Here is a 13,109-nt window from a genome sequence, read left to right as displayed (position 1 = left end):
TTTGTTTAAAACGTATTGTGTGTGTATGTGTGTGTTAGTTTTTTGTCTGGTGAAAAATATTTCCCTGGAACCTAACCCCCCCCTCCTATTTACATTAATTCTTATGGGGAAATTGGATTCGCTTAACATTGTTTTGCTTAAAGTCACTTTTTTCAGGAACAGAACTGCAGCGTTAAGTGAGGAGTTACTGTACAGAGAACAGGACCCCTCAGCTGGTCCATTCTGGGGGGCAGTGAGCCAGATCCCCATGTCTGCACTTCATTCCTTGCCCCCAGCCAGCCCCAAACTGAAACTCCCTCCTCCTCTGGGCTTTGTTCAACCTTTCCCAGGCCAGGAGGTCACCTGATCTTTGTTATCCAACCCCTTTAGCTATCTCCTTGCAGGGGGGAAGGGCCCCGGCCATTAGTTGCCAGGAGACAGAGTGCCGGCCATATATGTGCACTGACCCTTTGCTCTGCAACAATCTCACCCCCTAGAGACTTAAGAAATTTATTGGGGAAACTGAGGCACCCACACAGTATTCAGAGGAAACATTAAGAACAGCCCCACTTCATCACAGGCTCTGGCCAAGAATAACGCGCTCCGAGATGGAGGGAGGGATGGGTGGTCCTTGCACCCTGAGGGTTAGTCCTGTGGAGGAGGGAGCAGGAAGCTGTGGCGGATTAACCCCTTGTGGCCCTGCTCCAAGCTCCTAATGCAGCCCTATTTGCTGCTGGGTCTCTGGGCAGTGAGCTCGGGCTTGGAGCAGAGCTCAGCTAGGGGCCCAGTGCGGCCCTAGCAGTTAACCCGCTGTGGGGGGTGGGAGGACTCGCTGGCTCTGCCTTGGCTTGCTCACCGGCACCGCCTCTATTCCAGGACCTTCTCAAACACACGCCGGCTGATCACCCCGACTACCCACTGCTGCAGGATGCCCTCCGCATCTCCCAGAACTTCCTGTCCAGCATCAATGAGGACATCGACCCACGGAGGACGGCAGTCACCACTCCGAAGGGGGAGGTGAGGCAGGGCTGCCGGGGTGACCTGCCCCCACTCCCAGCAAAGCTGCCCCTTCTGCCCAGCTGCTGGAACAGAGGCCAGCTGGGAGAGATGGGCATGGCCCATGGAGGAGTGGGGAGACGTGCTTTCCCCCCCATGTGGGGGGGCAGCTGCGCCATGGTACGCTGGGCTGTGGGCAGGGGCCCAATCCCCGGGCAGGGCTGCCAGCTGGCATCCAGCTGGCATCTCCAATTACTGGGGGAGGGAAGGCTGGGAGGGTTTTGCTAACCCTCCATTTCCTCCCCTGGCCAGTGTGGTACAGGAACCCCTCTGGGTCCCATTAAGATGGTGGTGTGGCTGGGTGGGTTTTTTCACCAGCTGGTGGCATGATCTGTGAGCCTTCCCCCCCTGCCTAGCTGTGCCCATTAGGGCCCTCAGTGTCTTGAAGTGGGGAGCCCTCCCTGCTGCAGCAATGGGGCTGGTTCCTGCTTCAGCCTGCCCTGCTGGGGAAACACTGGGCTCTTAGCTGGCTCTTGGGAAGAGACCCTCCAGCTGCAGCCCGTATCCAGGGTCTGGGGCTGCTCTTCTTTCTGGTCTGAGCCTATCCAGGGCCCCTTCTTGGGGCTCCCTCTCTCCAGGCTGGCCAGCTCAGACATGCACTAGACACGAGCAGCTGACGCAGGGCTCCTTCCTCTGGGGAGCTTGGAGGCCTGGCTGCCCCCACGTGTGGGCTGAGGGCCCCGGCCTCTCCCGCTAACAGCTAGCCTTTCTCTCTCCTAGACGCGGCAGCTGGTGAAGGATGGCTTCCTGGTGGAGCTGTCCGAGGGCTCACGGAAGCTGCGCCACGTCTTCCTCTTCACAGACGTCGTCCTCTGTGCCAAACTGAAGAAAACGGCTGTGGGGTAAGGTGGGCGGAGACTGCTGAGGAGGGGACAGCACCCTCTGAGTGCCAGGGTGGCCCATGCTGCAGGGGTCAGTGCCACATACTGGGCTGCCTGGAGCAGGGGCCATAGGGCTGGGCCGAGGGGCTAGTCTGTACCTGGACATGGGGTGGGTCCTTCCCCCTGCGGGGAGGGGCATGGAGGTGGGAAATCGGTCTGGCACTGGGTAGACCTGCCTGCAAGGGGCAGAGCCGCGCAATCTGCAGGGAGCGGCTGGGTGGCCTGGCGGCTCCATGCACAGCAAGGTGCGCTGGGGTCGTGGGCTCAACCTGGGCATGTCGCCGCAGGAAGCACCAGCAGTATGACTGCAAGTGGTACGTGCCGCTGGCCGACCTGGTGTTCCCGGCCCCTGAGGAGTCGGAGCCCTGCCCGCAGGTGCACACCATCCCGGACCACGAGCTGGAGGACATGAAGATGAAGATCTCAACCATCAAGAGCGAGGTGCAGAAGGAGGTGAGCTGAGGGGGGTTGGGCTCGCTGGTGTGCGGTGCTGGGGGGCTGTGCCTGTGCCCAGGGAGGGAGCTCTTGTACCTACCTCTGCTCAGGGGCTGGGGGGGAAGGTCCCCCCGCTGAAGGGCCCTGACCAGTTCCCTAAGCTGAGAGCTAGAACCCCATGCCCGGGGGAGGGCATGGACCTGCTCTGCCCCATTGGCACCTCCCTGTCTCCTCCCTTGGCTGGCACTGGGGGAGGCAGAGGGACTCCTATGTGGATTGTGGATCCAGCTCACTGCCTGGGGTGGCTCTGGCTGGCTCCCACCTTCTCGCTTTCCCCCTGCAGAAAGCTGGCAAGGGGCAGAGCCGAGCCATCGAGCGCCTCAAGAAGAAGATGTTTGAAAATGAGTTCTGGCTGCTCCTGAACTCCCCCACCATCCCCTTCCGCATCCACAACCGCAACGGGAAGGTAGGTGCCTGCCAGCCGCCCGGCTCACGAAGAGCCACTGCTGGGGTTTGGGGAGGGTGAAGAGCCGGCCTGGCCAGGACTGCGTTCCCTCAGGCGGCCGCTGTGGCCGGTTCCTCTGCCCTCCCTCGGTGGGGGTGGGAGTAGGGTGTCCGTGCGGAGCCAGGGCTCTGCCCTTGGGCGCTGAGCGGGGTGATGCACGCTGACCACGCCAGGCAGCATCTCTTGCGCTCCCTTCCGGCTGGCCGAGCTGTTCTGTGCAGGCTGGGATCTCTCCCTGCCGCGGCTGGTCTGGGAATACCTGGTACCTCCTGCGGCACCGGGGGCCTCAGCTTGCTCTGTCGGTCCCACTCCAGACAGCTGCCTTGACACCGTCCCTTCCCTTTCAGAGCTACCTGTTCCTGCTCTCCTCGGACTACGAGCGGTCGGAGTGGAGGGAGGCCATCCAGAAGCTGCAGAAGAAGGGTGAGGCCCTGTGCTGCTGGAGGCCTTGCGGGAGGAGCCTGTCTCTGAGTTCTCCCAGGGGGCGTCATTGGGGCTCATGCTCACTGCCGCGGAGCCATTCCTGCCAGGGGTCCAGGCCTGCTGTAGCAGCATGGGGCCCAACCATGCCCATGGCCTTTCCGGGCCGCCCCTCGGGAGGTCCCGGGGCGCCTGCAGCCAGCTGCAGCGCATGGGAACCCCTGGCTGCAGCCGCTCACCATCCCCCCTGTGCTCCCACAGACCTCCAGGCTTTCGTGCTGAGCTCGGTGGAGCTGCAAGTGCTTACGGGGTCCTGCTTCAAGCTGCGCACCGTCCACAACATCCCTGTCACCAGCAACAAGGACGGTGAGTGTCTCCCGCCGGGCCCCGCTCGGGCCTGCACGCTCCAGGGCCGGCTCTGCTCTCTGGCTCCCTCGTGAAGCGTGCCAGAGTACCCCCCTAAATGCCCTACAGGAGGGCACATGGAGCCAGCTCCTGCCAGCCCTGGTGGTGCCCGTGCCCGTGCTCCTGCCCTCTGCCTGGGCTTCTGCCTGTTGGTATCAGCTCAGCTCCAAGCCAAGATCTGCCAGGTAGGGGGAGAAGTGTCCCTCTCTGTAAGAACCCAGCCGTGCACTGGGGGGCAGGACTCCTGGGTTCTGTGGCGGGTCCTGCTGGGCCTCGGGGTAAGTCCCTGCCTCCTGGGTGAGGCTGGGCGGCTCGGGGTCTGTAAAACACCCAGGCTCTGATGCCACGGCCGTTAGCTCCTGCCAGGTGTGTCTGAGATGGTTGTGGAGTGTCTGTGCCAGCAGGTGGTGCTGTGAGAGCAAACCAGCTGGCCTGGCTTGGGACAGGCTTGCTGGGTAAACCGGGCTGTGCTGCTCAGAGCCCCATGGCACCATGTGCCTGTCCGGCAGGGAGGGGTGCTAACCTGGGGGGCTCAGGCAGCTGGGCTGGCACAGTGACCCCCTCCCTTGCACACTGGCTGGGAGATCCCTGACGGGTGTGTGTGCCCCCAGGATGGGGCGTTGGAATCATGTTGGCCATTCTGTGGGAACCCATCACTGCACCCTGCCTGGAACCCCCTCACATGGCCACAGAGGTCGCTGCTGTGCAGTGTGAGTCTCTGGTCTCCTGCCCCCCACGAGAGCACGGGGCAAAGCTGGTCTCTGGTGTCCGTGGCAGAGATCCAGGCACAGGGCAGCTGTCCTGTCTGCAGGTCTGTTGCTGGGTAGGTTTGACTGGTGGTTCTGGGAAGCCAGTTCCAAAGGCGCCCAGTGACTGAACCCTGGGCATCCCGGCTGGAACAGATGTTGCTGCTTGCTGCAGGGATGGGAGTAGCTTGCATTGCATTACGCTAGCAGTGAATGTGCCCTGGATGCACCCCTCACTCTTGATGTGCAACCCCCTGCTGGGCCACGGGGCTAGGAAGGTGAGTGAAGGCTGAGATGCTGTCCTGGCTGTGCGACTGCAGAGGGGAAAGGCTGGGACCGGGGCTCCCTGCACCCCAGGGCCCCCTGCACCCCAGGGCCGGGCCCAGGCCATGAGCCAGCCAGGGCTGTGAGCCCTAACGTACCCCTGTGCTTCTCTCTGCCGCAGATGACGAATCCCCGGGACTCTATGGCTTTCTGCATGTGATCGTCCACTCTGCCAAGGGATTCAAACAGTCTGCCAGTGAGTGCCAGCTCTGTGCTGCTGGGGCTTGGCTGTGAGCGGGACCTAGCCCCAGCCCTGGGGCCCTGTTGTGCTCACCCAGGGGTGCAGAGGGCTGCTGGAGAGGGGAGAGACCGCTCCTACTGGGGGTGGGGGGGTGAGTCCCTGCTATCCCTGCATTCATGAGGGCATCTGTCCCAACAGATGGGCACCCCCAGGCTATCGGGCCCTGGCTGGGGAAGGACTGCGGGCTGGGGACTCTGCCCAGAGCTCATGTGAACTGGGCATGAATTCCCTAGAGCCCCCTGACTCGTCTCCTCTCCCCAGACCTCTACTGCACGCTGGAAGTGGATTCCTTCGGGTACTTTGTCAGCAAAGCAAAGACCAGGGTTTTCCGGGACACGACAGAGCCCCAGTGGAACGAGGTGAGTTTGCTGCGAGGGGACTGAGGGGATCGTGCTAGAGCCAGGGAACAGACAGCATCCCCCACCCCTGTTCCAGCCCTAGGCTGCCACCCCCTGCTCTGCTGGTGCCCCTCAATCTAGACCCATAGCCCTGCCCCCGCTAGTTGAGTCCCGGGCTTCCCTCTCCTCCCGCAGGCCGTTCCTCCCCTTCCTGCTATTCCAGCTCTGAGTCCCTGACGCACGGCCCCTGGTCTCTCCTGAACCCAGGGCCCGGCCGGTGCTGCATGAGGCTGAAGCACTGTGCGCTCAGACACATGGGTGCAGAGTCCAGGCGCTAGTGCCTGCCCCCTGCTGGACGCGGCTCAGGGCTGCTCTCTGCCCCAGCGTGGGCTCAGCCGCCATCCCTCTGGCTCCCCAGGAGTTCGAGATCGAGCTGGAGGGCTCGCAGTCGCTACGCATCCTGTGCTACGAGAAGTGCTACGACAAGACCAAGCTCAACAAGGACAACAACGAGATTGTGGATAAGATCATGGGCAAGGGGCAGGTCCAGGTAAGGCTGCGGGGGACTTCGGGGGGGCTGGTCTGCCCATGTTCCCCTGGCCTGGGACTGGCCTGCCCGTGCCAGAGCAGCTCTCAGGGCTGTAATGAGCCTGATGCTTTTCTCTGAGCGGCAGCCACAAGAGCCTGGCCACCCCCCCTTGCCTATCTGGGAATGGCCCAGCCGAGGGCCCGTGCCACGGCCGGCTCAGCACTGCCAGGCCTCCCCCGCGGGCGCTATGTCACTGGCAGAGCTGCTCCCTTCCCTTCCCTTCCCTTCCCACCAGACGAGGAACATCTGGCGGGTGGGTTTGTTTTTCTGTCTGGCGCGCCGCAGTTCTTTTGCGCCATCTGCACTCGCTGGCTGCCTGGCGGGCCGCGTTAGGACAGTGGATGCCTGGGGTCAGGCTGAAATGGACGGTGTTCTGGGTGCCCTCTCCCTGGAGAGCCTGAGCCCTGCGGGGCTAAGGGGCGAAGTGGGACCGGGCTGGCGCAGAGATCTGGCCAGGCCAGGTGGCTATGGTGGGTTGGGGCTATCCTTGTACTGATGGGTGGGCCGGCTCTGCGGCAGCCTGGGCCCAGACCGGCAGCCTTGGCCCAGATCTTGGCAAGCAAGTGTGCTGAGCTTTGAGGGCGGAAGGGGCCGGGAGTAGGGGAGGCTAGGCCGGTGTGGAGGGTGCTGTGAGATTCCCCGGGCTTGAATTGTTTCCTTCCTGTCTGGCCCGGCTGTAACGATGCTCGTGGCAGGAGCCGGCTGTGCCGCCCATGGACGCAGAGGACTGCGGGGGCTGGCAGCTCCCCAGGTGAGAGGGGACGCTCCCCATGGCATCTGTTTGCTTCAGGGAGTGTGTCCTCTGCCCTGTCACCTCTGTTGGTCTCCCCATGCCCGGGAGGGATGCCAGCTCGATGCACAGAGCTGAGCGCGCCAGGGCGACTGGGTGCTGGAGGGAGGTGGCTGGTGAGGGTCTCCAGGAGTGCCCTCTCCCGCCCCCCTGCAGCATGGCCCTGCTCCCTGGTGGGGCTGGTGTTGCTGCTGGCAGGTGAAGGGTCTCGATCCAGCAGGGTCCAGCGGTGATGCCAAGGCCCAGCTATTGGCCAGGCCCTTGTCCGCAGACCTCACCGGGGTTGGGGGGTGGGGGGAGACTTGCTGCCTTTCCGCTGGGATCGTGGCTGAGCCCGTACAAGTGGTTGTGGTCCCAGCCAGGGCACCCCCTGTGTGATCCGTGCAGAGCTCAGCCCTTCCCGGCTCCTGCTGCTGCCTTCAGTCCCCAGTGCTGCTGTTATAGCAACCAGGGTTGCCAGGGCAACTGTCTCCTCTTGGTTGGGTAAGGAGGATGGGGGCTTTGCTGCATCCCCAGGATGTGCTCCTGGCTCAGCACAGGGGAGTGGCCAGTGTGTCCCCAGCTGTTCTGGGGTGCAGCTGAGGGTGTAGGCTGGGTCCTGGTTACCATGGAGACTGTCTCCCTGTGTGATACCGAGTGCTGGGCCCCCTGGCGAGGGGCTGGGGGCACGTTCAGTGAGGGGACCTTGGCTGTGAGATTGGTGACCCTGCTGGCTGGCTGGAGCTGTGCCCTGGTTTCCTTCGGCTCGGGCCACAGCGCCTCTCTGGGGCTGGGTCCTAGGTCGGAGCAGTGGCCAGGCCCATGGCTGGGACCGTAGTACCAGCGTGGAAAGCTCTATCAGACCAACCCCATCCTGCCCCCAGGTTAATCCCTCCAGCGCCGCTGCCCTGGTACCTGGGCACAGCCCATGTAGAAGCAGTGGCACCAGTGAAGTTGCTGGACGATGGCATTCCCCTCGCCGGGTAATGGCTCTGCTTGGGGGCGGTCGTGGGTTTTGTGTTAAGGGCTCGTATTAATCTGGGCTGGGCTGGGCTGGGCTGGGTTAGGGGTTTGTGGGGGCTTGTGCCGAGCTGCTGGATGGTCCAACACTGCTTCCCCAGCTGGGCTGGTGCCCATGGGCCGGCCCCCTGAGGGGTCAGCAGCTCACGGGCCATGCAGGCATTTGTAGAATCCTGTCCTGTGTCAGCAGCAACAGGTGTTAGTGGATCTGTACCCAACTGTCAGGCTCCACCAGGCCTCTGTGATCCTCACTGCTCCCACAGGGTGGGGCTGAGTGTTAGAGCCGCCTGCACAATTGCTCTGCAGCCCAGGAGCTGGCAGGGAGAGGAGGTAACTTCCAGTCCCATCCCTGCCCCCAAAGTCCAGGTTAAAACCAACCTCCAGATCCAGGACTCCAGTTCCAGGCACTCCACAAGCCAAGGGAGGGGCTGAGCGGCCCTGTGCCCAGCCTCTGGCGTGGACGGGTTCACTCAGGCAGCCTGTGCCCTTAGCAGGGACCCTACAAACCTGCTGAAGTAAATCAGCCTTGGGACGGGGATGGGGGGCGCGTGGCACAAGCAGCTCCTCTCCGTGCGGCATTGGCACAGAGTGGGGTGAGGAGCTGCAGCGGGTGCCATGCTTAGCTCAATGGGAGCCAGCCAGCTGCCCTGGGGGCGTGCCACTGTGCAAGTGGCAGGAGGCCAGCTCCCAGTTCCTGGGCAGAGCCCTAAATGTGACTCCAGCGCAGTAGCTTACCCCAACCCTGCTTTCTCCAGCCTGTGGATCAACGCAGCATTGGGATTCCCCGGTGCTTTCCTAGGGCTGGTCCCTGTGCCCCTGGTGATGGGGTGCTGAGCGTTCACGCTGGACCTGCTGTCCCCGAGCTGGGGCTGCCTGCTGCAGAGCAGTGTCCCCCCAGGGAGGGGCAGGGCCAGGGCCAGCACCCTGTGCTGCGGGGCTTCGGCTCGGCCCTGGAGGGGCAGAAGAAGAGTTGGATGCCGCTGAGCCTGGTGCCTGCAGCGGGCGTGTGGTCATGGCCTGAGACCCATCAAACTCACTTCACGTGCCGCCAGAGGGGCTGGGGCTGGGGCTGGGGCTGGCTGCCCGGGGCTGGGGCTGGCTGCCCTGAGCCAGCGCTCAGGACCTGGTAGGGCATTAATTCAAAAGCCTGGGGTTGGCTCCCAGCACCGCCCCCCCACCCCACCACATGGCGCAGACTGCCTGGGGGCTGCCTGGCCAGCCTGCCAGCTCATCCCCACTGCTCTGCAGGGCCTGTGGGCTCAGCCCCACTCTGCCTGCTCCCTGGGAACAAGGCTTTACTGGCCAGCCCCTGGGGGGCTGTGGGAGGGATCAGTGCTGCTGGGAACGGGGGAGCGGAGCCAAAACCCAGCTCCTATGGAGGGCAGGATGGGGCGAGGGGCTGAGTTCAAAGCCCTGCTCCATTGTGCAGTGTTAGACTCCAGCTTTGAACTGGAGCAGCAGCAGGTGAGGGGCTGTCGGCGTCGCCCTGGAAATGTGCGAGGGGGTCAGCCGGAGGGACCGGGGTCCCAGTGCCTGGCGATCAGCAGGGTCGGGCAATCGGAAATAGCCTTGTGTCAACAACCATGAGTCATACGGCCCCTGAGCCTGGAGTCAGGGGCACATGGAAGCCAGTGCGGGGATAGCGCATTAGCAGTCCAGCCTGCTCTGGAGGCAGAGCGCTGCGCCGTGTGAACCTTGGGGGCGGAGGCTGGAGGAGACCCCTGGGCCCAGAGAGTTGAGAGAAGGCCCCAGGAGCCGAGCAGCCCCTGAGGGAAGGTGGGTGGCCTGTCGGAAGCTGAAACAGCATCTGCGATGGTGGGAGCGAGGCTCTAACCGATAAAGGCTTTCAACCCACATGCTCCAGGGCATAGGCTGGCCTCCAGCTGGGCTCAGGAAGGAATTGCTCTTCCAGAACTGGCTATGTGCTCTGTGTGCAGTGGTGGGGAGGGCAGTCCCAATCCAACACGGGCCTCTAGGCAAGACACTTGCCCCATTCAGCCCAGGGGGGCTGCCCAGTGCCTTCCAATGTGCCCCCAGCCATCCGCGTGCTGCAGGGGCCCTCTGGGCAGCTCCCTGGTTTGCCAGGCAGATGAAGGCCCTGGCCCTGGCCCTGACCCTGGGGCAGGCTGGCTGTCTGGAGACCGTGGAGAGGGAGGCTTACTTCCCTAGGGCTCCCGTAATGGCTATTAATGGAGGCCCAGCAATAGCCTCTGCTTCCCGGCCCGGAACACTGCCTGCCATCCTGGCTTCCTCCGAGAGCCCAGCCTGCAGCCCCAGTGCCAGGCAGCTCGCGTGTAGCAGGAGTCCCTGGGCTGGTCCTTCGGCAGATCCGGTGGAGGGTGAGTGCGGTTTGCTGCCGGGGATGATGGGGAGACTGGGGCAGGCTTTGCATATGGCATGTCCCCCTCTCTCACTGGCTGCTGCAAACAACCTCGCTGTGTGCCAGGCTTGTGGGGGGAACTCCTGGGCAAGAGGGACCCTTAGGGAGGGCTGAGGAGGAGCCCAGAGCAGAGGCGTGTGGGCTCAGAAAGGTGCCCGGCTCTCCCAGCGCCTGGTGGCCTGGCCAGCCGGGTTGCACAGCATTGTGCTGCTCTCTGGAGGTGATTGGCAGGGCGCTGTGAGAATGTGGGGGTGGGAGAGCTGTTTGTCCTCGCTGCGTCCCCTGGGACCTTGGCTCATGCGTCAGTCAGATGGCAGCTCATGCCCTGAGATCAGCATGGAAGGGGGCTGGTACCAGTATGGGGAGTGGCTCTGGGTGGCTAATGATGGGTGGCTGTGCTGACAGTGCCCATGCTGGCTGACTGATCGGTGCCAGAGCCCTGGGAAAGCAGGGACAGTGCTAGTCGAGCCTGGGTGCTCCGGTGTATCTGGCTGGCAGGCGGTCAGCTGTGGCAGAAGGCCAAGGGCTGCCCCTCATCCTCGGGGCTTTGAGCTAGCCGCCGCAGACAGCTTCTCGGGCCTGCGGCATCTCTGACACCCCAGCCTGGGATTTGCATACACCTTTCCCGATGCACCTTGCTCGCCCCAGTCCTGAACTTCCCCTCCCCAGCTTCCTGCTCTTTTTCCCAGCTGGCCCCGCTCACCACATGGGCCTCTCTGCTTGTGCGTCTGCCCCAGCCAGGCCAGAGGCTCTGTGCTGGGTGTGACCCAGCAGAGGTTGTGCAGAGCCTGGTTCTCTCTACCTCCACTCCCCAGGTGTTTATGGTTTAGCTGACCTGGCCTTTGCAGACGAACTCTGAGATGGGAAGTCTGCAGTGGGAAGCAGATGGCGGCTCTGGGGCCTGCGCCCTCCCCTCCCACTGCCCCTGCTTGTGCAGTTGGGTTCATAAATTAGGCCGGGAAATCGTTCAATATGCAAATAAGCATTTGGGCCTCCTGTCCCTGGGGATGTGCCAGGCCCTGCAGGCAGATTCCATCAGGAATTGATTTCTTCTGGCCGAGACAAACCAACCACCCTGCCCTCCCTGTAAAAATCAAGGGGGAGGGCAGGTTGATAAACCCCTCCCCCACGTATCTCGAATGGCCAGACTGGGTCAGAGCAAGGATCCAACGAGTCCAGTGTCCCAGGGTCCAGTGCGTCATGAAATGAACAAAACAAGGCAACTATGGAGTGATCCGGCTCCTGTCGCCCAGTCAGAGGCTAGGGACGCCCTGAGTGTCGGGTTGTGTCCCTGCTCAGCCTGGCTAATGGCCATTGAGGGACCATCCTCCATGAACCTGGCTGTGCATTTGGCCTTCACAGCATCCCCTGGCAAGGAGTTCCACAGTTAACTGCTTTCTCCGGAGAGGCACGTCCTTCGGTTTGTGTTAAACCTGCAGCCTGGGTTTTCTAGCCCTCGCTCACAGCTCCACATTGGGTTTAGAATATCCGTCCTAACCTCCTGCCAAGCTGAACAGGCCCTATCGTGTTACGCTGTCCTTATGTGGACGTTGTTCCCTACCCTGGAACATTTCTGCTGCTTTCCTCTGTGGTTTTGCCAGTTCTATGACACTGAACTGGGGTGACCAGAGCTGCATGTGAGATTCCAGGTGTGGGAGTCCTGTGGATTTACAGGGTGGCATCCTGACACTTCCTGCAGTCTGTTCGCTGGCAGGCCCCGTGTTCACCCTGCTGGTGGTAAGAGGTGGCGGGGAGACAAGCTGGAGCTGAGCAGTTCCTCTCCGTGGAGCAGCCTAGGGCTGAGCTGTGCCGTGCTGGGCTGGCAGGCCAGGCTAGCTCAGGGAGTTGCAGCCAGCCAGCCGGAGGCGTCCCTTTCGTAAGAGCACAGGACCCTTGGAGGGGGCATTGCCCAGGAACAGTAGCGGGCAGGGTAATCTCAAGCCGGGTGAGCAGAGTTCTCTCCATCCAGAGTGGTGCTTCCCCTGCATCCCTGGCCGGCTCGCTCCGTGTTCAGTGTCTGCCAGCCTGGGATTCGGGGTGCACTGTGACAGCCCCCCACAGGGTTCAGAGCACTGCAGGTTCTTGCACCAGCCCAGACAGCCTCCCTGGAGATGGCCAGGCGATGGGGGAGGGAGTTCAGTTTTAGGAATATTTTGGGTTTGAAAAAGCTTCTTGCCCGCATGCAGCTCTGCCAGTGCCCCTCAGTCCCAACCCACAGCCCCTGCTAGCTTAGCCCAGCCCTGCCCCCCGCAGCTCTGCCAGTGCCCCTCAGTCCTGACCCATAGCCCCTGCTAACCCAGCCCTGGGCTCCCCACTCCCAGCTCTGCCAGTGCCCCTCAGTCCTGACCCATAGCCCCTGCTAGCCCAGCCCTGGGCTCCCCACTCCCAGCTCTGCCAGTGCCCCTCAGTCCTGACCCGCAGCCCCCTGCTAGTCCAGCCCTGGGCTTCCCGCCCCTAGCTCTGCCAGTGCCGCTCAGTTTCAACCCGCAGCCCCCTGCTAGCCCAGCTCTGCTGATGCTAGCCCCTTTCTGTGTCAGGCCCCCCCCCCCCCCCCCCCCGTATCGAGCACAGGCTGGCAGCTTGGGCAGGTGCATTGTGTATTGTGGGTGGGTGCTGGGCAAACGCCAAGCTCTGCACTCCCGGCCTTACACAGCCTCCCTATATTCTGGCTCCGTGGGGCAGGTGTCTGGCACTGCGAGGCTGAGCGGATGGGGCATGCAAGTGACTGCCCAGTGCAGACGGACTGTCTCCAGCCAGGCAGCTGGGATGGGCAAAGTGCCGTGCAGAGGGCGTGGCTGGGGGTACAGTATGTCCCTGCCTGGCGTTCCCTACCCCGGTCATGCGGCGGCAGGAGGTAACTATCTGAGCCAGAGTCACTCCCCCCTCTCCTGCGTGAGCTTGGGCAGGGGGAAGCTGCCCAGCGGCGGAGCCCCCAGGCTGAGCTGGAGGGGTGAAGCCACCTCCCTTTGCATCCCCCTGGGGCCAGGACACTGCCTGCTCCCGCCCTGCCACGGTCCCCAG

The 13,109-nt window shown here is 63.1% G+C and overlaps 1 protein-coding gene across 6 annotated transcripts in view; it reads left to right on the top strand.

The window, feature by feature from the left end:
- ABR (ABR activator of RhoGEF and GTPase) overlaps positions 1 to 13,109 on the top strand; it is a 67,663-nt gene that overhangs the window by 33,661 nt on the left and 20,893 nt on the right. For all 6 annotated transcript variants that reach the window (XM_032784091.2, XM_032784117.2, XM_032784085.2 and 3 more), the window contains 9 exons: positions 856 to 996; positions 1,756 to 1,877; positions 2,204 to 2,369; positions 2,695 to 2,817; positions 3,204 to 3,279; positions 3,538 to 3,642; positions 4,873 to 4,947; positions 5,254 to 5,351; positions 5,749 to 5,880. In XM_032784091.2, the coding sequence (XP_032639982.1) occupies positions 856 to 996; positions 1,756 to 1,877; positions 2,204 to 2,369; positions 2,695 to 2,817; positions 3,204 to 3,279; positions 3,538 to 3,642; positions 4,873 to 4,947; positions 5,254 to 5,351; positions 5,749 to 5,880 (1,038 nt within the window). The remainder of the gene's footprint in view (positions 1 to 855; positions 997 to 1,755; positions 1,878 to 2,203; positions 2,370 to 2,694; positions 2,818 to 3,203; positions 3,280 to 3,537; positions 3,643 to 4,872; positions 4,948 to 5,253; positions 5,352 to 5,748; positions 5,881 to 13,109) is intronic.

The sequence above is a fragment of the Chelonoidis abingdonii genome, chromosome 20 (assembly GCF_003597395.2).
Source record: "Chelonoidis abingdonii isolate Lonesome George chromosome 20, CheloAbing_2.0, whole genome shotgun sequence".
NCBI lineage: Eukaryota > Metazoa > Chordata > Testudines > Testudinidae > Chelonoidis > Chelonoidis abingdonii.
Note: the sequence above shows the minus strand (reverse complement) of the source record. Positions and strands in the feature narration are given on the sequence as shown.